Source organism: Xiphias gladius, chromosome 21 (genome assembly GCF_016859285.1).
Source record: "Xiphias gladius isolate SHS-SW01 ecotype Sanya breed wild chromosome 21, ASM1685928v1, whole genome shotgun sequence".
Classification (NCBI taxonomy): Eukaryota; Metazoa; Chordata; class Actinopteri; order Istiophoriformes; family Xiphiidae; genus Xiphias; species Xiphias gladius.
In genome coordinates, this window is record NC_053420.1 from 6177140 (window position 1) to 6204401 (window position 27262).

Genomic DNA, 27262 nt, shown 5'->3' on the forward strand with positions numbered 1-27262 from the left:
GTCTGAAAACTTATGTCAATGCGATTTATCAGTTTTTCCTTGTTAATAAATTTGCAAAAATTTCTAAAATACTGTTTTCACTTGATGAAGGTGAAGGTAAAAAGGGATATAAATGATTTTAACATAAAGCTGCAACATAACAAAATGTGAATAAAATGAAGGTGTCAAAATACTTTCTGAATGCACTGTAACTAACCAATCATGTTAATGTTAGTGTCTTACATTATGCTAGAAAAACTGTTTAATCCATTCGTTATACTTTTTCTCTTGTGTTTGTGGTGTTGGATTGGGTTCAAAAGAAGACACCGCCTTCCAAAATCTTTAAATGCTGACTCTCTCTATTACTACAGGCCAATCAACACTGCTTCAAGATGTTAAGAAATTCAAAAACTGACAGACCTGTGTCCTCTGACAGAAAGCGCTGTGCCTAGTTACAGCTGCTGAGCCATGGTTGGACCATCACTGTTCAGCAGTGGTGGAAGAAGGTTTCAAATCCTTTACTCAAAAGTACCAATGCAGCAATGTAAAAATACTCCAAGTAAAAGTCATGCATGAAAAAGTAAAAGTATGTGAAATGTTATCAGTAAAATGTACTTAAAGTATCAAAGTAACAGTGCTTGTTTTGTCCCTGTCAGAGATACAGTATATAATTATCTGACACAATGACATCTTCAATACTGATGCATCAATGTGTAGAAGCATTTTACAGCTGTACCTTGTTGAGGTGGTGCTACTTTTAACCACTTTATATACAGTTAGCTATATACAGTTACAGTTAGTACAGGGGCTCCCAAACTAGGGTTTAGGCCCCTCCAAAGGGTCACCATATAAATCTGAGATGATTAATGGGAGTCGAAAGAAGAAAAAATACAAAATACAAAATAAAATTTCCGATACACAAATTTAGATTTACCTTCCAGACTTTTCTCTAATCTCTGCTTTTTAAAATATTGATTAATTTGACCTCTTTTTACCTCAAACAGAGACCATGATTTTAATCTTTAAAAATGTGCTGTATTTCATAAGATCATCATATTTTTCTGTATGTAAAATATCATTCTGAAAAGCAACTGCTTAACTAAAGCTGTCAGATAAATGTAGTGTAGAAAAATGTACAATATTTTCCTTTGAACTGTAATGAAGTAGAAGTATGAAGTAACAAAATAGAAATACTCAAGTAAGTACATTACTTGAGTAAATGTATTTAGTTACTTTCCACCACTGTTGTTCTGGGAGCAGTTTAAACAATGTCAACTGTCCCGAAAATCAGGACTGTTTCGTCCTAATGACCAATAATGTTAGTTTACTTCTCATGTGTAGATTAAAGCAGATATCTCTGTAATGTTAATAGCCAGTACAAAATACTCACATCAACCAGAGACAGGAACCGGTTATATTTTCCGTCCTTAGTCAGAATCTCTCCGACAGTCACATCAGCAAACTGGACACACAGAGAAGAGCAAAGAACATCTAATTACTTACATTCATATAGAGCAGGGGTCAGGAATTAGGTTCAACCATAGGCCTGTTTTTTCACACATTGTTCAATGGCCAACATAGTTTTACAGGCGTGGTGGAAACGCAGGTGATATCAGTGTTTTGATTGTTAATGTATTTTATTTTTGAATATTTTATTCCATTGAAGAATAAAACTGACTTATTAAATTGATTTTTTGAGGATTGTACCTGAGGGAAGATATCATTTTTCCCATTGGTAAAGTTGTGCCAACAGATTTACAGCAGAAATATGCTAATGCTCATTTGGCAAAAACAGACTCATACATGCAAACGTATCCTTTGTGTTTCATCATGAGACCTGAAATGTAATTGATAGGTTATCCACACACAATAAATAAGGTCTGCTTCAGTTATGGTTGACTGAAAAAACTATTCTTATTGAGCCATTGTTGTTGCCTTGGAGGGGAAAAAACCATCGTTAGGAAAGGCGTGGGAAAGGTGTTCCAAATTTCAAAGCTTTAAAAATACTCTGACTCCCCAAACCTTATCCCAGCAATCAGCAGCCACGAGTTCCTCGAAGTAGCTGCCAAGCAGTCTGAAGATTAAAATAATTGAAACCCAGAAAGCAGGAGAAGGCTAAAAGAAGATAGCAAAGCATTTTCAGGTAACCATTTACTCAGTTTGTAATGTAATTACAAAATGGCAGTTAAAAGGAACGGTGGAGGTCAAGTTGAGGTCTGGAAGAACAAGAAAACTGAAAAGAGAGAATTGCTCGTAGGATTGCCAGAAAGGCCAATCAAAACCCCACTTTTAGTGCAAAACACCTACGGGAAAATATAGCAGACTCTGGAGTGGTGGTGCACTGTTCTACTGTGCAGCAATACCTGCACAAATACGACATTCATGGAAGAGTCATAAGAAGAAAAACTTTCCTGCGTCCTCACTGCAAAATACAGCAGCAGAAGATTGCAAAGGAACATCTAAGCCTGAGACATTTTGGAAACATCCTGTGGACTGATATGACAAGTCCTGTGGACTGATAAAGTAAAAGTAGAATTATTTGGCTGCAATGAGGAAAGGTATGTTGGTGCAGAATTTCACCTCTCCAACTGTTAAGCACAGGGTGCATCAATCATGCTTAACGCTTGTGTTACTGATAGATTGAAGAATGGATTTAGTTAAATACCAGCAAATTTTGAGGTCAAACATCACACCGTCTGTAAAATAGCTGAAGATGAGAAGAGGAAGGCTTCTACAACAGGACAATGATCCTAAACACACCTCAAAATCCACAATGGACTACCTCAAGAGGCGCAAGCTGAAGGTTTTGCCATGGACCTCACAGTCTCATCAAAATCTGTGGATTGACCTCAAAAGAGCAGTGCGTGCAAGACGGTCAGATACTCTCACAGAAGTAGAAGCCTATTGCAAGGAAGAATGGGCGAAAATCCCCAAAACAAGAACTGAAAGACTTTTAGCTGCTACAGAAACTGTTTACAAGCTTTATACTTGCCAAAGGGGGTGTTAATAAGTAAAAGGGGCCTTTTCCTTTTATGTAACTTTGAAACTGTAAAAGATCTAAATAAAAAAAGTAATTTTGCTTAAAATACTAAAGAAATGTGTCATCTTTAACTTTATGCCTTTTGGAAATCAGGTAATCTTTTACTCGCTTAACTATTCACAGTAACAGAAACTTTGACCAGGGGTTCCCATACTTTTTCATGCCCCTGCATAATGCAGGTGACACTCCAGTTAGCAGGAAGTTATCTGATATACTTTGAACCTGACATAAAAATTAAATAGTCAAGGAATTACATATTCATTTTTACTGAACAAAAATATTGAGCACCACAAAAGCTCAAACAAAAACCTCCAAAGAAGACTTCCTCAAAAATGAGCATGACAGTTTGGTTGACGCACAGTCACAGAAGAGTTCAAGTGACCCTTTAACTCACCTGTTCGTCACGAGGAGGCCTGTCATTAAGTGTGTTTGTGATTGGCCGGTCTATGATGTGGATGATCCCATTTGCCGCTGGCAAGTCTTCCTGGAGGATGGTGTACATTCTTCTGGGGTCGTCCATCAAGATGAACCTCTGCAAAAACAAGGGAGAAACGAGACCACACGAGAGACTATCAGTCCGTTTCTGTGGACCTAAGTAACCTGGTTATTGAAAATTTCAAAAATAATCTGATTTCCTTTACATTGTGGGAAGTTTCAGTTGATTTCTTTGACTTGTGGACACGTAACCTGATGCCTAACAAGGTGTTCACATGTAAAAATGCACATGATGGTAACTTCAGACAGCGAACATATCACTGTTAGCAGGATGAGAGGTAAGATCATTATTATATATTACCGCCTATACTGTGCTCAGACTGCTGAAGCCTCATTTTATCTTCAGCTAAAGTCATTTTTACACAGAATAAGGACTGGGGATTTTGTCCTCCATCTCTTACAGTGTAGTCATGTTAGGAAGGGATCACTTCACCAGCTCACAGTCAGTATGGACAGGAGGAATAATTACAAACACTATTAAATCTTTTAACATACATACATGTATGATACATGGCTATGGTAATAAAATAGAATGGAACCTATCCTTTAACATGCAATAACTTGGTGTGTTAAAGAGATGCAAAAGATGGTCAAATGGCTTGCAACACACACCTGGTGTGTAAACATGAACAGTCTGGAGCAATGTCTGAACAAAGCTCCACCCACTCTCTGACGCAACACAGACAAACAGGAAACACAATTTATTCACAGACACACACACACACACACACACACACACACACTGAGAGACAGACGATAAGCTTCACCTTCAAACCAAAACAACCACCTCCACTGAAAGAGGACAGCTGCAGGAGGGAACACTGGGATACTGGAGAAGTGTAAAACCACACCATGAACTGGAAGAGCCACAACTCAAAGTGAAAGTAATTTTCAAGTAAATTTCTAGACTGACTTCACTGTTTGTTTGCTGTGGTTTCACTTTCACTCAAGGACAAAATGTCTTCCAGATCAGACGAGGATCTCTCTTGTCCTGTCTGCCATGACATCTTTAAAGATCCTGTTGTTCTGTCGTGTAGCCACAGCTTCTGTAAAGACTGTGTGGATAGATGGTGGAGGGGGAAAAAAGTACGTGAGTGCCCGTGCTGTAAGAGAAGATCATCAAAGAGTGATCCACCTCGTAACTTGGCTTTAAAGAATCTGTGTGAGGCCTTCTTACTGGAGAGAGCTCAGAGAGGTTCTGTGGGGTCTGACTCTGTCTGCAGTCTGCACTCTGAAAAACTCAGACTCTTCTGTCTGGACCATCAGGAGCCAGTGTGTCTCGTCTGCAGAGACTCAAAGAGACACACAAACCACAGATTCAGACCAATTGATGAAGCTGCACAGGATCACAGAGAGGAGCTCCAGAAAACCTTGAAGCCCCTACGAGAGAAACTGAAGCTCTTTGAAGAAGTTAAAGGAAACTGTGTTCAAACAGCAGAACACATTAAGGTCCAGGCCCAACACACAGAGAGACAGATTAAGGAGCAGTTTAAGAAGCTTCGCCAGTTCCTACAAGAGGAAGAGGAGGCCAGGATCGCTGCTCTGAGGGAGGAAGAGGAGCTGAAGAGTCAGATGATGAAAGAGAAGATTGAGGATCTGAGCAGAGAGATAGCAGCTCTTTCAGACACAACCAGAACCACAGAGGAGGAGCTGAGAGCTGAGGACGACTCTTTCCTGCAGAACTACAAGGCTACAGTGGAAAGAGTCCAGCAGCGCCCCCTGCTGGATGATCCACAGCTGGTCACAGGAGCGCTGATAGACACGGCCAAACACCTGGGCAACCTTACTTTCAACATCTGGAACAAGATGAAGAATATGGTCTCTTACACTCCTGTGATTCTGGATCCAAACACTGCCGATCCAGACCTCGCCGTGTCTGAAAGTCTGACCTGTGTGAGATCTGGAGAACAACAACAGCTTCCGAAAAACCCGGAGAGGACCAAATTCTCCTGCTCAATTCTTGGCTCTGAAGGTATCAACTCAGGGACTCACAGTTGGGATGTTGACGTTGGAGATAACAAGGACTGGGAACTGGGTGTGTTGGGAGAGTACATTCAGATAAATGAACGCCTACAGCCTGGACTGTGGAGAATTTTGTTCTCCTGCGGGAAATTCACAGTGTTCTCCACATCAGGTACAGAAAGCGATCTGACACTGAACAAGAAGCCCCGGAGGATCAGAGTTCAGCTGGACTTTGACAGAGGAAAGCTGTCCTTCCGTGATCCTGATACTAACACACACATACATACCTTCAAACACACTTTCACTGACACCCTTTTTCCATACATTTATACTGAGAGTCGCCTCCCACTGAGGATTTTACCAGTGAAGGTTTTTGTGAGGGTGAAAAAGCAAAGTTAGAGAATATCATGATTGGGTTGGGCAATATGACAATATCTGCTGTGAGAGGAAATTTGTCAATTGTCACAGCTTTTTGATTACATTTAACAAGCTTTTTTTTTTTATTAATATCTTCAGTTTCATTAGACAACTGTGGGCAATGCTGGATTTAAAGGATTGATAATGATTAAATTGTTGAAAATGATGATTTTGAACACAATCGTTCTCATTTCTCATAATAATATTTATAGAGTAGTGATGATTAGGGATGGTGTTCAATAACATTTCATCAAGTCTGAATACAGTCTCGAATCTGCTTATCAAATCCAAACCCTTTCAAATCTCTTACTGTTTGCTGTTTTCTTGATGGGGAATGAAGACATCTTCATTAAAAGTTAAAAAATGTACTGTTTTTATTTCACTCAGTGCAGCAACAAAACAAATCATCTGTTTTGTGAATCAAAAGATATAACTTGATATTTAAGAATCTAGTTTCTTCTAATCACATTAATAACACAGGTATTGAAACTGCGGTAATTAAATATCACACCTAAACAATGGAGACTCTCCTGTGCTGAAGGGTGTTCACCTCATATTTTATCACTGCTCTGGGACATTCATTAACACTGTCCTGACTCATCTTTCCTTTTGGTGCGAGGGAAAATGGTGTTTGCACCTCACTGTGCTGCAGCTGCAGAAGCTATAGAAGCTAACGTAAAAAAAATAGTAATTATAATAATTAATTCTACTTTATCAATCAGTGGATATCAACCAAATAAATCACAGATGTTTTTCACAATGCACTTAACATTACCTGAAGGTGATCTCTCTGATGCACTGCTACAGGTCACAGAATCAGACGGGTCATAGAATACAGTGTAACACCAGCCGTGAGCTGAGGTCAAGCACTCGTCCTTCTCAAGTTATCAAAAATGCCACAAGTTCTAGTTAGCTTTGTTGTGAGCACCCTCCCACAAATATTACATTTTATAGTTGTTTCCTTGACTTTGGCCATCTGCCATGTTTGTTGTTCACGACAGCATTGCTGAGTTATCACGCATTACTTGTTTTTTGTTTTTTTTTACCAATGCGTGTAGTGTCAGAGAAAGGGAACTAAACAGAGGATGCGTATGAAAGATTTGATAAGGGATTTGCTAGCTGCGGAGCTTGAGAAATCTGGATACTTTGCCAACTTGAAAGTGGATCCAAAATGAAACCGGTTATTGACACCCTCCCTCTGATAATGGTGACGAAGCGTTGATGATGTTTTTACAGATACCCTGACACTGTATCTTTACTTTCTTCGTGTGATGTAAATACTTTTGAAAAAGGATGTTGGGACAGTATGTTGTGGGACAAAACGCTGTGAGAGATCAGTGGAATACCTCTTAATGAGAAAAACAGAGGTTTCATTTGATAGGAAAGGCAGTAGGGCAGTAATACTTAAAAAATTGTGTTATGCTATGTTAACAGTATAAATGTTGACAAAACTAATGAAATGAAAATTACAAATGATTTTCTATAGCAGAAACCAATCAAACTTGTTGTGAATTTTCTTGGATTTTTTTTTGGATTACTCTGATTGTGGTACCAATAAAAATTTAGTTAAAAGAACAGTTTATATTGACTGTATCATGTTTGCTTGTGATCATCTTTACCTATCAAGACGGTTTCAACATTTTTACCTCATGAGGACTTTTCACATCTTCCTGATCACGTAAATATTCGTTCCATCTTCAGTTTGGCTACTGTGACCGCTAACTATCCATACTATTGTTTTAACTGTTTAAGACGCTGATCTAAGAGAGGTTTACCTTATACAGTAACTGTGAGTGAAAGAGAGAAAAAAACAGCTGCCGCCCCGGATATGTGGATAAGTACTCCCAAACCATCCACCAAAACTTATCTTCGGCCCTAAGAGGGCTATGGAGTTTGGAGAGGAAGTATTACCTTGTTGTCTTTACTCCTCAACTTGGCTCCTCCGTAAAGGTTGAAGTCTCGTCCCTCCAGATCCTTGTAGAGGTGCTGACCCAGGATCAGGTGGTTTTTACAAACCAGCTCCTCATTAACACCCTGCAGACATATTGAGTAGATCAATGATCTGGAATTTATTTATTGATCATTTTCTTCTTAGCAGTTGGTGAAAATCGGCTATCAAAGGTGTGTCGTACGCTATGGGTCCTTTACCAAACAGGCAGTTAGCCCTGGAACCTCAAGGGTATCTGCACAAATATTCAAAGGTTCAGCAATGTAAAAGGAATGGAAGCTGCACACTGTGAATGAAGGTACTCCAACAAAAGTCCAACTGATCCTACAAGATATTTTACTCACAAAGTGAAACCACAACCCTTTTTCCTAGAAATTATGTTTATATAGTACTAGTTGATTTTCACAATTGCATTGTGGTAGCAAATAAAATCGCTGCCCGGATCATGTTCACAAGCAATGTTTTCGTAGCCAACATACTGGATGTCGGAGAAAGGAGTAGGTGTAATGAGCTGAGCAACTTTGAGAAGGGCCAAATTGTTATGGCCAAAAGACTGGGTCAGAGCGTCTACCAAACAGCAAGTGTTCTAGGATGCTCCCAGTCAGCAGTGGTGAGTACCTACTGACAGTGATCTGAGAATGGACAAACCATGCACCAGTGACATGGTGTTGAGGGATGTGCTGGAACAAGTCGGATCTGGGGCGGCTCAACCCCGAAACTTACAGGACTTATAGAATCTGTCGCTAACATCTTGGTGCTTGATACAACAGGGCACCATCAAAGGTCTTGCAGAGTCCGTGCCTAAAAGGTTCCGAGCTGTTTTGGCAGCACACGGAGAACCAACAGCATTATAGGCGTGGGTAGTCTTAATGTTTTGGCTCATCACTGTGTGTACCACACAGATGTTGTGGGGAGGCGGTGTGCAGGGATGGTGAGTATACAAAGCACATGACTTCTACACCAGAGTCCGGGCATTTGCATACTGAGATTCATGCGTGGTTAGGTTTAGGCAACAAAAGCTTTGGTTAAGGTTGGGGAAAGATTGTAGTTTCAGTTAAATGTAACACATCCTGTCTCATGATTCAAGTCACTACAGGCTTGGTTCCTCTATTAAACTAGACTAGCATGTTTCCCTAAACGCAACCAAGTGCTGTGGGTGCCAAGAAAGTTTAATTATGCTGTTACAAGATCAGATATTTTGGCAGAAAACAGATGAAATACGAAGGTTGTAAGTCACCACTTTACTTACACGCTCAGTATCAACAATCAGCAACTTGCCAGATACGTTAATTAACATTTTCTGACCGGGCTGGACATTCAAGTCACATAGTCCCAGTTTTTCATAAGATTTAATGATCTAAACAACTAAACACAACTTATTCAAGTTGTGAGGATGTCAAAAAAGATTGAGTTGTATTCAAAGTATTTTGATTTTGGTGCTGGAAAAAAAGAAAAAGCATACCTCAAATTATGGGTTTAAACACTTTGTACACATAAAATCTAAAACAAACAAAGTGAAAACATAAAAATGATCCTATCAAGAAGGAGCCATAGTTGAGTCACCAGTATTCACGGATTTTATCAAATTGAAATGGAAACCATTCATCTGACTCTAGTCCCTGTAATGTAGTTATGTAGTCCACATTTACTCTTTATAGTATGCAAGTTCCTTTTAGTCTTTTACTATTTAAAATTCCACTAAACATCTTTTGTTAAATTCTTGCTTTAAATATCCAAAATTTAAAATATCCAACTGAGGTTTCTATGGTTACCTCAGATTTCACAGTGTGTATGCATGTGTGTGTTTGTGCCCAGAGGACATTTTGGCAATGTGAGGATATTTTGGCTGGTCCTCACAACTTCAAATGAGTTTGAGGGTTACAACTTGGTTTTAGGGTTCAGGTTAGAATTAGGTTAAGGTTAGGGTAAGGGGCTAGGGAATGCATTATGTCAATGAGTGTCCTCACAACTAATGCAAGACAAGTATATGTATATGTGTGTGTGTGTGTGTGTGTGTGTGTGTGTGTGTGTGTGTGTGTGTGTGTGTGTGTGTGTGTGTGTGTGTGTGTGTGCGCGCCCAGAGGCCTGTTCTAGTTTTTTCTGACCATCTGTCATTAGTTGTCTCTGTTCCCAGGCCGGGCTGAGAAAGAAAGAGAGAGAGGGAGAGACAGCAAAACAGGGAGAGAGAGAGAAAGTACAGTATATATCTTAGAAAATTAAAGGAAAAAATCAACATGAAGTTTCTTAGTAAGGTGTTGGGTCACCACGAGCCGCCAGAACAGCTTCATTGCTTCTTGGCATTGATTCTACAAGTGTCTGGAACTCTACTTGAGGGATGGACACCATTCTTCCGAAAGATATTCCCTCATTTGGTGTTTTGACAATGGTGTTGGAGAGCGCTGTCGCACAACATCAGTCCAAAATCTCCCCTAGGTGTTCATTTGGGTTGAGATCTGGTGACTGCAAAGGCCACAGCACATTATTCACATAATTTTCATACTCGTCAAACAATTCAGTGACCCCTCGTGTCCTATGGATGGGGGCATAGTCATCCTGGAGGAGACCACTGCCATCAAGATAGAAGATGTTTCATCATAGGGTAAAGGTGATCACTCAGAACAACCTTTTATTGATTTGCAGTGACCCTTCCCGCTAAGGGGACAAGTGGACCCAAACCATGCCAGCAAAATGCCCTCAAAGCATAACAGAGCCACCGGATCCCCTCTCTGTAGGGTTCAAGCATTCAGGCCTGTACTGTTCTCTTGGTGTACGCCACACACGCATTCCCCAACTTGTCAAGAATATGGTGAAGGATGACTCATCTGACCATATGACTTCTTTCCACATCTCTGTAGACCACTATGGTATTTGCACCACTGAACTCTCAAATATGCATTCATCTTTGTAATGAGGGGTTTATGCACAAAATTTAGTTTCTCCGCAATCATCCTTGTGCTGACCAAGCAAACCACTATGCTAACTGCCTGCTAACGTGTTGCTTATGTGTAAAGTAACTGTTATTGGTAATTCACGTTAAAAAACGAGATGTGTGAGGCAATCCACTATCTTCAGCCTTCAGTGAAGTGTGTTTAGCTCACTGCATCGCTGTGCACCTACATGTACAGTGAGGGCACAAGATTTTTACTTTATAGAAACCTGACAATACATTGAGCAGTTTAAATCTTATCACTGTCACCTTCTGGATAAATTTGCCAACTCTGGTAATGGGTTTTGTTCCAAATTGTTCTTAATTTACAACAGCTCTGATTCACACCACTTCCCCAAACTGACAAAAAAAAAAGATTTCTCATAAACAAAGCTGAAATAATTGAAAAGAACCCAGAGTATTGTTAGAATATCCAGGAGACTCCTGTGTTTCTGTGCTTAACAGCACTGAGGAGAAAAATGGTACAGACAGACAGTCAGCTGGCTATCTACAGACAGACAGGTGACGCCAGACAGTCGACCTACAGTTAGAGGTGTTTTCAGCAGGGGGATGAAAGCTGTGAAAGGTCCGTTGTGACTCAGCAGCAGTGAACAGCCTCTCTCTGAAACACACACACATAAAGGTCAAAGTTCAGAGGAAAGAAAACAACATACTACCACCGCCACAAGGTACTAAACTGTGGTGAACGACAGGTTGTGGCAGAGAGGGCTTGGACCTTTTTTGTACACATCAGCTACACATCAACTACCTGATTTTATTCTGATGAAATTTTAGAAATTCGCTTCCAAGTTGTGCAACATGTCAATGAAACATAACTAGAGAAATAAATGCAAGATCAAAAAAACACATTTAATTATTATTGACAGTGATGGACTATCTCTGCAGAAAGTGCAAAGTCTCTGCAAGCTGATTTTAATAGAAATGAACTGAAACCAATGTCTCTCTGGAAAGAAGAAAATCAATCTAAAAAACTGTTATAAAATAGCAATCATTTTGTCATGGTCCTGGCCAAGGCTCCAGGTGTTTTCCCCCTTTTCCTTGTGTTTCTCCTCTTTTCCCGCTCCCTTCCGTTTTCTGTGCTGTCTCTCTCGCTCCCTGTGCTTGTTTTTCTGTCCCTGGGTGTGGCGATCCTCTTTGCACCTCACCTGCTCCACTCCACCCCTCCTCCTGATTGCATCAGCCAGCACACCTGCTCCTCATCAGCTCATCAGCTCTGCAGTACTTAAACTCCCTGCTCTCCAGCCACTCAATGGCAGATTGCTTGGTCTACCTGTGTGGAACGATGTCAAGGCCTCCTGCTGGTTTTTTTCCTTTGCATTTTGATTAACACATTCCTCCTGTGCTTGAGGATCATACCCCTCCTGTCTGTCTGTCTGCCTGCCTGCTGCTCATCTCCAGCCCACCTTTCCCTCATCAATGCCTTCTCCACCCTGCCACTCATCGCCTGCCCTTCTCTCATTCATCTCCGAACCTTCACCTTTTACCATAAATCCAGTTCAGCTTGCTCAGCTGAGTCTGTGCTCTGCTTCTGAGTCCACTAAACAGTCGTTGGTTTAACAAATTTACAGTAAGGTGAAGCATATATGATATGTAGTCGGTGGAATAAAATATACAAAACACCCACTATGGTCCTCTTAAGTAGGGTTAAAGTTTGAGTTCCGGATTAGTTCCTTAGGGTAAACTCTTGTCATAGCTCTTCTTTTGAGCTTGGTTGCCAAGTGTACTAAAAAAATATATTAAATATACAGTATGCACTGAATAATTAGTGTTGTGTGTGTGCTCAACACACTTTACACTGACATCGGTAAACACTGCTTAAAAAGCACTATATCTATTTTATTAAATATAGAACATTTATTATCGTATGATTTGTTTAACATAAAACTTCCAGTGGGACAACACTGTTTACTACAGTCTTCAGTCTTCAGTGTTTTGGATCATATAATAATACTTAGTAGAAACCCCTGACATAGTACATCGCAGTGTAACAAACATTTACCAAACAGGGCGACGGTTTCGGTCAGATTTTCTCTCTGGCTTCCGCTCCTGCCAAGCTCTATGAGCCGCTCCATCAGGTTACCATAGCAACGCCGGCCGTCACCAATCTGACCTGCCTCACACACACACCTGGGAGAGGGGTGGGGGTGGGGGGGTGAGGGGCTAAGTAATTACACTACAATACACACACATTCATACAAACTAACACAGAGCTAAAGACAGAGATAAACAGTATCTGACATCAGCTGTTAGTTTAGACCAGTTTAAGCACTATGTGTTTAAAGGGCTCTATCTCTCACACACAGTTCTTTCTATATTGATGTAAACCTGCTCAAATTAAAGCTGAGACTTAGCACTTTAATATAGAATACTTAGCAAATTCAAACTCCTAAGTACATTAGCCAGAACGTGGCGTACTATGTATTAAAAAAGGCCTATCGTTCGTGTTGGAGCTCCTAGGTTCTAGTTCTTGAGGTAAAAGTCTCTGAATAAAGAAAGACAGAATCGTTTTTTCTGAATATAGGCCTTGTATACTTCAGAACTTGGTCCTGGTCCTAGTTCTATATCCAGAGAACAAAAGAGAGACAGAAGTAGAGACTGCGATATCTCTAGTTATAGTTCTGGTTCTATAGCTAGTTCTATGGAGCAAGACTTAGACAGAAATAAAGAAAGACAAAGAAACTGGCTTTAGGGTCCACTTCTGGCTCTAGTCCTTGTCTAGTTCTAGTCATGTGCCTAGACCTGGATCTAGCTCTAGTTCTCGAGAGCAGAAGGCAGACAGAGTGTTTGTGTGTCTGACCTGGGTTGTCCATCCAGTTCAGTCTGGCAGACAGCTGTGGGGTCACAGGTGTCTGCTGAGCAGGCAGAAACCAGGTGACAGCCAAACTCAGGACTGCCACCTATAGGGGACATACCAAACATACACTCACAGCTGGACTGAGAGACGGACAAAGACAGACAGACAGACACAGACATATACAGAGACAGTGTGAGGTTAAACACAGTTTCAGGGTTTCGTTGAGGTCTTTTATTCAGGTTGTAATTGTAATCTTGACTCTCCTGAATTTCTGACATTAACTCTCTGTGTTGTTGTTTCTGGTTCGGATGACCATTCGAGTCCTGGTTCTAATCAAAGACAGGTTTTTTTCTAAACCTCTCTCTCCACCTGGTTCAGGTCCCGGCTTTTGAGGTCTCCTCACCTTGTTGGGTCCTTTAAAGACACAGATGGTGGAGTTGATGGGACACCCTCCATTGTTGTCACTGCATGGGTTTCTGGGTACACAGATCTTGCCGTCACCCTGGTAGTCGGGCTTACAGAGGCAGATGACCTTTGACCCGTCTGAGGAGCACTGGGCGTTGACATCACAGTCCCTCACTGAACAAATACCTGAACAGGAAAATCAAGAATACAGTTTCAGGATGAGACTCAAAGATTTTTATCCTCAAAAATAATTCAACAATAACATTTACAAATGATCAGTTCACTGAAATAAAAGTGAAAACCAGAGGTCTCAGGGTTCTAGCCCTGGTTTTAGTTCTGGAGACAAAGAAAGAGAACAGGCATAGAAACTGGTTCTGAGTCTATTTCTAGCTAATCCTTTATTAGACGTGTTTCTAGCTCGTGTCCTAATTCCAGTTCTGTATGTAGCCAAATACTGACTCTGTAAACCTGTAGAAAAGACCTGGGCTGAGGCAGAAATCACTCTCTCTTCACTATCTAGTACACTATATTTACTATCCGACATTTTTATTTGCGAGAACAAATTCTGAGTGTGTGAATCCAGAGTACACCACATAGTACCCTGACAAATTCCACAATGCTCTACATTTTATAGATGTGAAAATAACTGTTGACGGCTCAATAGCTGTGAGTGGTGACGCAAAGGGACGATGATTAGAAACTGATTTTTACTGCTCACTACTGAGTGAATTACTGAGTGCCATTACATAGGGAGCAGTGAACGAGTGAATGATTTTGGACATAGCCCTAGTTCTTGTTCTAATTCTAGAGAGCAAGAAAGTTAAAGGAAGAGAGAAACCTTGTTCTAGTTGCAGTTCTGGTTCTAGTCCTTGTTCTGGATCTAGACGTAGTGTATTTCTAGAGATAACTGGTGCGCACCACCACCACCACAGTGTTGTGTTCCCACAGGACACAAAAATATAGAGAAAAATCTTTCAGGACTTTGGGGGCACTATCAAATTCGATTAAATCACAGATGAAATTTTATTGACCGTTTATTACATAGAAAATAAAATTGCTGGATGAATGAGAAATAAACAAGTATTGTTAGAATGGTACCAATTGGAGGGAAAATAATGTCAAGTTTGTCCTGAGGGAGAGGAATTGCAATGTTGCTGTCTAAATCAAAAGAGTTTAACTTCCATACAGTGACCATTTTGGGACAGATCAGACTGCACTTGCTAAACTAAGCTCTGTACTCTCAGTGTTAGCTTTACTTTTGTCGGCTAAGCTGAACTTGGTCAGCCACAGCCCTGCTTTGAGCTAAATGCTAACATCAACATGCTAACACGAAACTGGACCGATGGACCACCAGACCAAGCTAACCGCAGCTTTAACTAAAATCAGTAGTACCCATAAAACTGAGAAATCGGAGATGACTGTGGAGCTGTGTGCTTACTTGCGCATCTGCGCTGTGACGTCTTCCTGTATCCGGGCAAACATTCGCAGTAGGCGGTGTCTCCCTCTCCTTTACAGAATGAGTAGGGGCTGCAGCTACTGCACCCGGAGCTGACTGCCAACAACACAAAGACAACAGCAGTTCAATGCGGGCAACAAATAAACATCATACAGATGGTAAACATGTACCGGAGCAACAAATGCAATGTGTGTCACCTCACCTCTAGCTGACACCCAGATTGCAAGGCCAACGAGTTGTACGTGCCCCACTCACATTTCAAAATCCTTTTTGGTCCCCTCCCTTTAACTGTGTCGGTTTCATTTGACTCACTAAAATCTCTCTAGAGCAGCGTCCTCTGACAGTCTAGCTGCGAAAGTCCCGCCAATTCAGTTCAAACTGTCATCTAGTCGCCTTAAATTGTTACTGTGAGCTTCCAAGGCAGCAACAAGTGCTTTTTGCCTAACCCTCCGGTTGTTGGAGCCTTATGGGGCCACATTGCAGCCTGAAAAGGGAGATCTGCAGACACTACTCAGGGCTGAAAAAAAACCCGACTGCAACCTCCTCTGCTTGTTTTGTGGGGAAAAAATAATTGAATCCATATTTTGATTCAGAGGTGTAAATTTAATTTATTCCTACACGCGCACGACTGAATATCAATCAGAGATAAGACAGTTGTCCTTTTAGTCAAGATGCAAATAAAACATCATCTATCATTATGTGTTCTCCGTCAATTACACTAATTATTTTCTGTGTGGATGGTGAAATAATAATAAAGCCATTTTCATAGCTTGGGGAATTCTACTAGCCCAGCCTAGACAGCCATTATTACTTTGGAAATTTCAATACATTATGTTATGATTTAAATGCAGCTAAATAGCATTCACATATTTTCTTTGGTATTTGTGTTTTTTGTCCATCCATGGGTAAGGTATCAGTATCGAAAAATGTCATATCATACCCATTCCTAATGAGTATTCATGAATGATATAATCTAATTTAACCCAATAATATGCAGCAATACCGTCTGATATAACCTATTATGGTTCTTGTAATGTAATACAGTAATATCAAGCGTGCCATGGTCTTACCTTGGTCACAGCGCTTCCCAGTGTACGGTGGCTGACACAAACACTGTCCATCACCCTCTGGACCTTTATTACACACTCCATGCACACAGTCACACTCTGTACAGACACATTGACAGAGAGAGTACAGTAATAGTTTATGAAACAGCTGTGGGATGTTTTCTTGCAGCTGCTAAACATGACGCCATTTTTGCCAGAGAGGTCAGAAGTCAGAAAGTTAGAAAACCCACCTTTATCACACTTTTCTCCAAAAGCGTTCTGATTCTTACACTCCTGACAGGCGAAGCCAGAGAACCCGTCCTAAAAAGAGAGAGTTTTTTTTTTTTTTTTCAGTGATGTGCAATTTCTGTTTCTATTTTATCACCAAGTCATCAACAATCTAAAACACATTTATAAATAAATAAATCTAATACCGGTATGTTCTTCCCCAGTGACCCGTCCCCAACCAAGTACACACAAAAAAAACACAAGAGGTTGACAGAAATAAATCCAACACTCCTGTCAGCAACGTTGGATGACACTGAGAGATTTAAGCAGTGATCAAGTCTCTCAATTAGGGATATAAACATTATCAGCGTCATTGTTTAGTTAAGTGCACGGGCCCTACAAATACATAAAAGATAGTGAGCTCTTAACTCCTTGACAAACGGGTAGGATAGGCCCAGACAGAAAGGATACTAACATCACAGACGCACGTCCCGTTGCCGAGGTCTCCATCCAGACAGACTCCACGGAAGTTACAAGTCTTCCCTGACCAGCTGGGACAGGCTGCAGACAGACAGACAGGTGAACAGAAAGATGGAGGGACAGGAGACTTCTGTCAAAGGCTCCTACACACTGTGTGAATACGCCGATCTTGGACGTTCCCGTCATGTCAGACTGTGTGATGTGATCATGAAGATAAAATCTTAATTTACAATAGTTGATTTCAAGTGGTGCAATTCTTTTTTTTATGTTTCACAATAGGGCTGCAACTAATGATTATTTTTTGGACCAACAGTCCAAAACCCAAAGATATTCAGTTAACTATTATATATGAGAAAGATAAACTGCAAATCCCGCCATTTGTTAAGATAGAATCTGAGAAAGTGTAGATTGGTTTTCTCAAAAAATGACCAAAATGATTAATCGTTTAATTAATAGCTTTCGATTATTTTTCTATTGACCAACTAATCGTTTCAGTTGTAGTTGACAAATTCAGATTGAAAATTCATATGTCCCATTTTTATACGTATTCACACATTTTTTTTTCATTATTCAAGTTGATAAAATTCCGTTAGTCAGGTTCTAATCCAAAAAATTTAAGTCAAAAACTCAGGTTTCTCAAAGTGGACTGGTGTGACTAGATGAGTGTGTGTCACAGCAAACAATAATAGACACATGGTATAGAATTTTATTTTTTTTCTATTCTCAGTTACCTAAACTCCTCAGCTAAAAATGATGAAGAATATAGACAACAAGCAGTGTGAGCCACTACTGTAAACGGTCATCTAGTAGTGCTTCTATGGAGGTCATTAACAGAAAACGGTTGGTTTATAACGACCCTGAGTCCTGACTGATTTTACAGGAGGATTTTTGATTTTACAGGACGAGGGTAATTAACTGAACCTCAGGCAAATAAATAAAGTAGCAGTGGCCGGTCGTTAACAAGTGATTCCTAGATGTTAACAGAAATAAATTATCCCTTACTTTTTGTCGTACACACACAAACTCACAGGACAACAACAAATTACGGCAACTGAATGGCTCAAAGTCAAAAATCTGAGGTTACAAAATTAGAGCTCTGCTGTTTGGCGTGACCATAGCAGTACGTGATTGGTGCAAGGGAATGACAGTCAACGAGACAACCAATCAGAACTAGAGGAAAAAGAAGTTCTGACTTCTTGTTAAATAGCCGTTTGTACAACATGAATGTGTTTTATTTAGTTTTTTTATTTAATTTATTTATTTATTTATTGTTAGATTAATGGTGGAGAAACACAAAATTTGCTTTCGATCAGATACCAAGTAATTCCATGCAGGGAATGGGCACCGCCCTCATGCAATTCCGAGTGTGAAGTACGTAATATAACGAAAAATCCTTTTTTGTTGTTGTTGTTGTGTTGTGTGTGTACATTTGAGTTGTTAATCTCACATAAATCATTTATAAGTACAGAAACATGCGATGGCTAATGAAAAAGTGCTGCCTATAATCTTTATCTGTGCGCCAGACTTCTCTCCGCCCGACGACGGCGGGCGATCTTGGCGGGAAATGTTACGCCCAAAAAATGTTGTGCCTTGGGTGATTTTTCGCTCGGTTTGGGCAGCTTTAGGATGGAGTGTGTCGGTAAAAATGAGCTTAGGTGGGTCCACAAAAATTTCGCCTGGTTTTGTCATAGTGCGGATGTTTTCTTTTTTTTTTTTTGGTCAATATTCGTATTCATTTTCTGGCTAATAAAGATGTTGCAATCGGGCGCGTCTGATCGACCGAGCTCTTTGGCCGGCTAGTAGCAACAATGGCAAATATAGATGAACAATTTCAAAGACTTGAACATTTAACGGCCTTTTGTTCAGGATCAAGGGAAGTGCTACATTCGGAGTTTTGCTAGCAAGTGGTATCAACACATTCAAAAGGTGAAGCAGCTGCTAAGTGGCCACCAAAAGATACTGTTTTTACTTTTTTAAACTTTAGAAACCGCTAGTCACCGGCAGACATGGTAACTGACATGCTCACGGCCGATATACACAGAGCTACCTACCCAACTAGTGGAAAAGGTTGCTGCCATTCTCACGTATACCAGATGCTTTTTATTAATAAATGTGGCTTGTATTATTATGTAGGAGAGAGCCGTGTGTCATGATTATTATGATGTAAATGGATAATTATTAAGCCAATTCTGAACACATTTTCATTACTGTGAAAATATTGGACAAACATTGAGCTTTATTTTTACTATTATCTGTCAATCTCTTAATTACATGAATATCAAAACACGAAACAGTTTTTATGGTAGATATCGATGAAACACTGAATACTGGATCATTTTTCCCCACTTCCTCATCCTTTTTTGTTGCAGCTCCGTTTTATTTATTTATCTCTTTTGCCTTCCTGTTTGTTTGTTTTGTTTTGAATGATGCTAGTATCAATGCTTAAAACAAGATGTGGTATTGGTTGCATTGATATTTAGGGGATAGGGATTATTATGCCCACTCCTATTTACCACTTGAATTTTTTTATCTGTTTTGAAGTCACAAAAAAACAAAAAAAAACAAACAAACAAACAAAATTTAACATCAAGTTTCTGAAATTACAAACTGAAATTGCTGTAAGGGAAAGAGAATGCAGGATATTTAATAATGCGCAGAAAAACAGACACTCAGTGTCAAAATATGTCAATGCTAAAAATACAGTGGGATTTAAATTTCCCGATTAAGTATTCAGTGAAGTGTGAAGTGTGTGACTGTTTATTAAATAAACATAAACACAGGTTAATGACAACACCTGTGCTTTGTGGTTGGTTATACTGACACTGAAAATAGGTGATCACACGGAGGGTTAGAGGAGACCGAAAGTTGTCTTCCTAACTTAACTGACACACATCTCCAACCAAGCGCACGTAATCATTTTCCAAAAGCTCAGTTTTCTTCATCAACACCAAAACATGTGGCCCGGGTGTTTCAGATTCATCCACTCTGGAAACCATTTTCTAAAAGCTTTATTTTTTGGCTGACAAAAACACTGGCTTAGTGTGGATCAAGGCCAAAACAGAAAGAAAACGGTGTGTTTTTTTCGCATTTTTGCTGCCTTACCAGGTGTTTAGACTAAAAACAGCAGTGCAGTGGGGTTGTGTTATTGTGAGTGTGCTGCTTTAGGTAGAGGTTAGAGGATAAAATTCAATCCAGGCAGGTCAGTTTTGTACTAATAGAGTGGAGGCTTATCAGATACCAAAGAACAGCCCAGAAGTGCTGAATATGGGGAAATGAGATCCTGGTATCTCATGGGAATTCCTGGGAGAAATTCATGTGCGAGAATTGGTGTAACTTTATGATTAATTATCAGCAGTACTGTTCAAATTAATTTTAGGCCAGTTATAGTCTTGGCAAGAAATTTTTTTGAATCACTGGAAAATTTTCCATCCTCCTCAACTGCATGTTATAAAAGCAAGAGCAAGGATGTCACAAAACTGCAAGATTCCATCTCCATGATCTCCAGGTAAACAGCAGAATTACACCACTCCTGTTACGAAGTAAACAACCATGTACGTGACTATGCATGTATTTGATTGGACAGTGTAGTGTGTTGCCAGATGACGTTGTATTGTGACACATTTTTCTGCCCGGAGCCCTCTGTGTCAGGACCCCCCGCTGAACCAACTCAGTCAGAAGGGGCTGCGTTTTTTTTTTCATTCACCTCTGTTGTCAGTCTGAACACAGCCTTAATGTGGATGTATGCTGAGTGTGTGTGTGTGTGTGTTTGTGTGTCTTACAGAGACACAGCGGTCCCCAGTGCTGTGGGCAGCACTGCGGCTGCATGAACCTCTTCACACAGATGTGCTGACATCCATCCAGCTCCATCTCCCTGCCGCCGATCTGCACCACGTAACTGTGAACACGAGGTGAAGGACACACGCATGAAGTTACGTTTTGCGTGTGTATTAGAGGAGAAAACAATCATTCTCCGCTTTACTGTGGATATGTAAACTGGTATCAATGGTGGAAGAAGTATTCAGATCCTTTACAAATACAGCAGTTTAAAAGTACTCCATTACAAGTACAAGTCCTGCTTGAAAATCCTACTTAAGTAAAAGTACAATAGTATTAGCAGCAAAATGTACATTCATTATCAAAGTACTCTGACTTTGGATTATATGACATTATTAGATTATTATTACTGACGCATCAGTGTACACCCAGCTTTTTACTGCTGTAGCTGGTCAAGTTGGAGCTCATTGAACTACTTTATATACAGTTAGGCAGGGTCAGGCCCTTTCAAAGGGTCACAAGATAAATCTGAAGGGTCGTGAGATGATACATGGGAGAGGAAAGAAGAAAAATCAAATTACTGCTACACAAATCTGTATTTTATTTTTTTGAACTTTGGACAGTAACGCGAAACCATGTGAGAAGTTTATAGTGGAAATGTCTCTGGTGGAGCTGTTAACAGCTCGTAGACATCTGAAATGTGACAAAGGGCCCCAACTACACACTGCTTTCAGGGTCACAAGCCATAAAGGTTGGAAACCACTGGTTTAATCATCGACAATATCGTGTTTTATTAGCTTGTCATATTTTTCTTTATGTAAAATCTTATTCTGAAAGGTAACCAGGGACTGTATCCGTCAAATAAATGCAGTGAAGTGAAAATCAGGCTACTTCCTTTTGAATTGAGGTGGAGTAGAAGCATAAAATACCATTAAATGGATATACTCAAGTCAAATACAAATATCTCAAAACTGTACTTAAGTACAATACTTGAGTAAATCCACTTTGCTCTTCACTGCTGCCCGGTGTGTACCTGCAGTTGGTGGTGCCCACGCTGCTGAAGCCACGGGGGCAGCTGCTAGCGGCAGCGGCGGCACAGGAAGTGCAGGAGGTGTGCACGTCCAACCTCTGTGAGATATCACATCGACCCGGAGGAGAAGTCTGAGGGAACAGAGGAGATTTGTGACCTCACAGCCTATATTACAATCTGACAGCACTTTCTCTTTCCCCTGTTCTTTCAACATTTCTCTTTATAAATACAGATTTCTGTTCCTCTGACTCCAGATGGTACTGTCAGCATCAGCACAGCCCTGTTTCCAACGAGCAGCAACTTTTACAAAAACCCCCACTGCTACTGCCACAGCTGTTCGCAGTAGTAGTGGTAACGCTGGCGTGGGAAAAGCTAACAGTACCAGAGCTAGTAGCGGTATTACTAAACCAATGTGACTAAACGAATAAAAATGTATTACTCGTGTCATACACCAAAGAGGAAAACAAGCAAACACCCAATACTAAAATGTATCCATATGTGCTTTTAAATCTAAGACCTAGACAAGTAACAGTAACCGTAGTAGTAGTAGAGAAGTCACTTTATTGATAAATCCAGTGTTTTATTATCATATATATTTGACTGTTGGATTTTTATTACTGGCGCATTTATGTGTAAGCAGTATATTTAATGGTACAGCCGGTTGAGGTGGAGCTATTTTTAACTACTTTGTGTCCGGCTGGGAAATTCTATAGAAGTGCATCACATCTTATTTGTTGATTATATGTTTTGCATGTAAAATTTTAACCTGCGTAGTAACTAGTAACTACAGTTGTAAAACAAATGAAGTGAAGTAAACGGAGCGGACCAGAAGTATAAAGGAGTATAAAATGGAAACAGTCAGATAAAGTACAAGTACCTCAAAACTGTACAAAAGTAGAGTACTTGAGTAAATCTAGTAAGTCACTTTTCATTACTGGACAAAAAACATTTAAGATCTACACAGGTTTGACAAAGAATAATATTCAAAGCACAGGTCGACTGTGTACAAACGCAGTAGTGGGGGCACGCCTAATATTAAAAAAGCACAGGCAGCTGCTGCATCAGGCTTTATTTGTTAGTGACAACAAGTTCTGCAGTTTTAATGGTGGTTAACCAGGTTCCAGTGAGCATCCTCTCTCTATTTGTGACTATTGGGCTGGAACGAAGACTTCAGCCGATTATTGAACCTCGGTATGAAACTGCCGACATTTACATTTAACTCAAAGCACCGTTGTGCTTAACTACAGCCTCACAGAGCCAGTAGCGTGGTTGCAGACTCTTAATAATGAGTTTGATCTATTTTAGGGACTAAAAATCTGGATATCTGGTCTAGGTCTCATGTGAGTCTTCCAGCTTTCAGGAAGCGACCTCATAAATCTTTGGAGTACTCTCTTAAGGTTCCAATACGTTTGGGTTTTTGTCAGGCCTTCATTTTACCCCTTCAATTTGCACTTAATGCAAAAGCTAAAGTTGAGTGCAAGACGTCCATAACTTTTCATTGATTCATTCACCTAAAATGGCATCAGGTTCTCTTAAAACTCAACTCAGCACAAATATCCTGTGAGTTTAGGCCCCTGGAAGGAAAACAGCGAGTAGTGTAGTTGTATTTATCAGGGACAAGCAATCCACTTATGATTTAGAGATCTAAAGAGAATAAACAGGTGATACAGGATCTCAGTGTAATGGAGTAGGAAGTGTGTTACCTGTTCTTGCAGTGAAGTTTGCAGACAGAGGAGCAGCAGCAGGGACAGCAGCATGGCTCAAACTGTCACATCCAGGGGGAAAAATAAATCCACCAACCCAGTCTGCTACTCGGTCGATAGAAAAAAAAATCTGTACAAAAAGTAGAGAATGTGTCCAGGCAGAGTTAGATCTTCACCCAGTTTTCTCCTCTCATATCTAATCTGAACCTCAAGCACACCCAGCTGCCCGAGCTATAGGAAAAAACAGACACGTAACAACACCCCCTGTGCAAGGATAACAGAACTAGAGATTTGTATTCCAGCAGTAATGAGGGCAAGAAAACTGAAAGCAACCTGCTGTTAGACGGAAAATCTAAAATAACTACTTAAAATATGAAAAAATGAATACAGGGTGGATCCGGGCAGCGTTGGGATTATCAGCAGTGTTCTTGGCTCATTTGCAGCCTGACGGCGACAATCCCTGTAATATGGGAACAAACAAAAAAATAACACCTAACAAATTAAGTCTCAGCTTAAGTGTCTGGTAGGGCAGAGAGCAGCCAGGAAGGCTGGGGCAAATGCTGGCGTCACGTGCTTTCCTCTCTAATCTAGGAAAAGAAAGGAAAAAAACAAAAAACAAAACAGAAAAAACTGGCACCTCCTGGAACCTCCCAGCAGAGGTCATCTCCTCCTGCTGCTCCCCTCGTAGTAACAGCAGCAGGACTTGTAGTGACAGTCTTGGTACTGATGAAGTAGCAGTTGGAACAGTACCACATTTAAGACACAACAGCAATAGTACTAGCAGTATACTCTAACAGTAAAAATATAGTAACAGTAACATAAATACTAATCCTAATAATATAATACCTATATACCACTGACCCCCAGCCTGGAGTTCGACATCCTCCAAGTGGTCAAGAGATAATTAAAAAGTAAGGACATAGGATTTTAGTTGCACGTAATTATGGTTATTTGTCTGATTGTTGTCTCTACACACACACACACACACACACACACACACAAACACACACAGAAACACACACACGTGTGCTAACACTCAGACTCAACAGCTAAAATGAATTCAGTCCAACACAATAGCCCCGTTAATATTTTGTCTAAATATTTTAGCATTACACAATACAAGCACCTCAAATTACAGCCTCCAAAACGATCGCACAGTTAAATCAACCCTTTACTAAATCAGTTGCAACAAAAACTGAACATTAAAACCCTCGGGCTGTCGTACTAGACCAACCCTTTTTTAAAAAGTAACACGTGTACATGCTGGTTGTAAGTATCACACACAATACGTCTACTGCTGCTTTAGCCTCACTGGCATCTCTGCTAAACTGGCATGCTACATTAAAACTTTGTCAAAGAGGAAGAGGATAATAACTGGTACTTTGAATCTAATAATCAAAAAAAAAAACAACCTGATGTTACTCATCAGGCTTGCGAGTGGTTCTCGGCTGTATGCACGACACCTGCCTCATGTTGGCCATAATTAATATTATTAGTTACACCTTTTTTTTAACGAGTTAAAATGTCAAATACTGTGAGAAAGGTCTACAAGCATAGTACACTGGTTAAAGTATTAAATCCTTTAAAAGATACTGTCATACACAAAGTAAATGTCCTGATTTCAAAATGTCACAAAATTTAAACGGTTTTGATTCTGAACAGGCAAAAGTCAGACACCTTATCATTTTACAAATATGTTTGTTTTTAATTATTGAGGCAGTGAAGTAGTGTTGTACTACATTACACACATTCAGCAGTTGAAACACTTATATATAAAACCGTGATGATGTTGCTGCTTAAACAACCTCACACTCATGTTAAAGTACAGCACTCGAATAAAACTACTTGGTTACCGCCAACCTCTGCAGCAGCAGTTTCAGTCAACTACCACTGCTTGATTTTCCACTGCTACAAAATAAAACTACTCACAGCACCAAAAGGACACAAAATGACATTGCACAAAGTTCAGTTAGAAATATGAATCATAGAAAACACACTGACCTTAGCCTCTAATCACCCTTGTTTATCACTTTAAAACAGTTTTGAGAACGAATGTATAAAGAAAGATAAGTCCATTTTTGTTAGATAAAAACTGTTCACTGGACTTGTTCCTTGGACTTATTCTAGAATTACTTTACTTGGTTTATTTAGGGCTGTAGCTAACAATCATTTCCAGTTATCGATTGATCTGCCAATTATTTCCTCGGTTAATTGATTCGTATTTTGGTTTTGGTTGGTTTTAGAATTTCCTAAAGTACAAACTGAAGTGTCTAGTTTTGTCCAATAAATAGTTAAGTTAACCCAAATTTATTGAATTACTCTCAAGTAAATAAAAGAAAAAAAGGCAAATTCAACAATATTCAACAATATATATAACATTTTATCAACAAACCCAAGATCTTTGGATTTATTACAACCCTGGATTAAAGTAATGATTGTTGGGTTATTGCATGTCATATTTTTACTACATTTTATAAATTTTCTGGTCATCTTTTGTAATTTACCTTTTCTCTCAGAGGTCGCCTACTGCACACCAGACTGTCTGAAGACAGGAGATCTGTCTCTGAATTTATTCCCCTGAGGATTCTCACTTTTTTTTTTGCCCTTTGCTCATGTTTTTGTTGAGGAGCTGTGATTTGTGTTTGCAGAGAGTTTGGTCTGGTCAGGGGCTGCTGCAGTTGTAAATAAACTTTTAGACATTGGACGTAATATTGGATGAGGCAAATAAAAAATGGATACTATATTGATTGAAAAATAAAACTTTTTAATCACTGCTACTACTGCTACTACTAAATAATTGTAAAAGTAGGTAATATTATAATATTCTGTCCTCTAACTATGAGGTCTGTCTGGGAGGAGAGAGTGAGAGATCATGAGAAATCCTCTTTCTTCCTAACAGGAAGTTTTGGGCGGTTTGGACGGATTTCCTCGTCAGCTGACACAACTTGTCGTCTGCTTCTCTGAATGAAAAGGAACAAATGTGAAAACTGAGTTTCTTTCCTGTTAACCCAGTTTAACTTGACAGATGGCAGACCCGGCGAGGGGAGTCTGACCAGCGAGGGGGTCAAAGGTCAATATGCAAGCAGACGGAACAATAGCAGGAAGCAGGCTGACGCTCAGGGGCTGAAAGTAAACCACTGCAGAGGTTTACTGCCTTGCTCACTGGGTCTCCAGCAGTAGAGTTTATCTGCTCCATGTGGACAACTTTGGAACTGTTTGTTATACCGTCACAAATATCTGTTTTAGGCTTTGTGAAAAAAGAATGAAAAGTCCACATCAAGTCTTAAATGTGTTGGCTCAAAGCTTTAGAGTAACCATTGCATGCTTTACATCAATGCTGGGTTGTCAAGTCTGATGCAATCCGGTTTTACTAAAACCTTTTCAAAATGGCAGAAATGTTGGTTAGTTAGGTGGAAAAGAGTGGACAGCTGAATCAGTCAGCCACTGGTGTCTGAGTTATACTGTGAAAACAACCCTTTGCGTTAATGAAATGTCACTGTTGGATAAAGGTTTGGCAGGGTTGTTCTAAAGGTCTCCCTACTCCAGACCAGAGAGTCT

The 27262-nt window shown here is 40.0% G+C and overlaps 2 protein-coding genes across 2 annotated transcripts in view; one reads left to right on the forward strand and one right to left on the reverse strand.

Moving 5' to 3' along the window:
* Positions 1–24218, reverse strand: part of stab1 (stabilin 1) — a 106614-nt gene extending 82396 nt beyond the window's left edge. Inside the window, exons 1-14 of the mRNA XM_040158736.1 lie at positions 23705–24218; positions 22005–22132; positions 20977–21092; positions 17193–17278; positions 16741–16810; positions 16514–16609; positions 15426–15539; positions 13986–14173; positions 13586–13722; positions 12788–12915; positions 11313–11389; positions 7805–7927; positions 3414–3551; positions 1370–1441 (exon numbers count right to left, since the gene is read on the reverse strand). Of these exons, the coding sequence (XP_040014670.1) occupies positions 1370–1441; positions 3414–3551; positions 7805–7927; positions 11313–11389; positions 12788–12915; positions 13586–13722; positions 13986–14173; positions 15426–15539; positions 16514–16609; positions 16741–16810; positions 17193–17278; positions 20977–21092; positions 22005–22132; positions 23705–23758 (1527 nt within the window). The 5' untranslated portion in view covers positions 23759–24218. The remainder of the gene's footprint in view (positions 1–1369; positions 1442–3413; positions 3552–7804; positions 7928–11312; positions 11390–12787; positions 12916–13585; positions 13723–13985; positions 14174–15425; positions 15540–16513; positions 16610–16740; positions 16811–17192; positions 17279–20976; positions 21093–22004; positions 22133–23704) is intronic.
* Positions 4253–7435, forward strand: LOC120807082 (E3 ubiquitin-protein ligase TRIM35-like). The gene has a single exon (XM_040158738.1). The coding sequence runs from the start codon at positions 4472–4474 to the stop codon at positions 5873–5875; it is 1404 nt and encodes a 467-aa protein (XP_040014672.1). The 5' UTR covers positions 4253–4471; the 3' UTR covers positions 5876–7435.
* Positions 24219–27262: the final 3044 nt, after the last annotated feature.

What these genes read in the sequence shown, in the direction of transcription:
- LOC120807082 (XM_040158738.1), top strand. Translation starts at nt 4,472, where the DNA reads ATGTCTTCCAGATCAGACGAGGATCTCTCTTGTCCTGTCTGCCATGAC.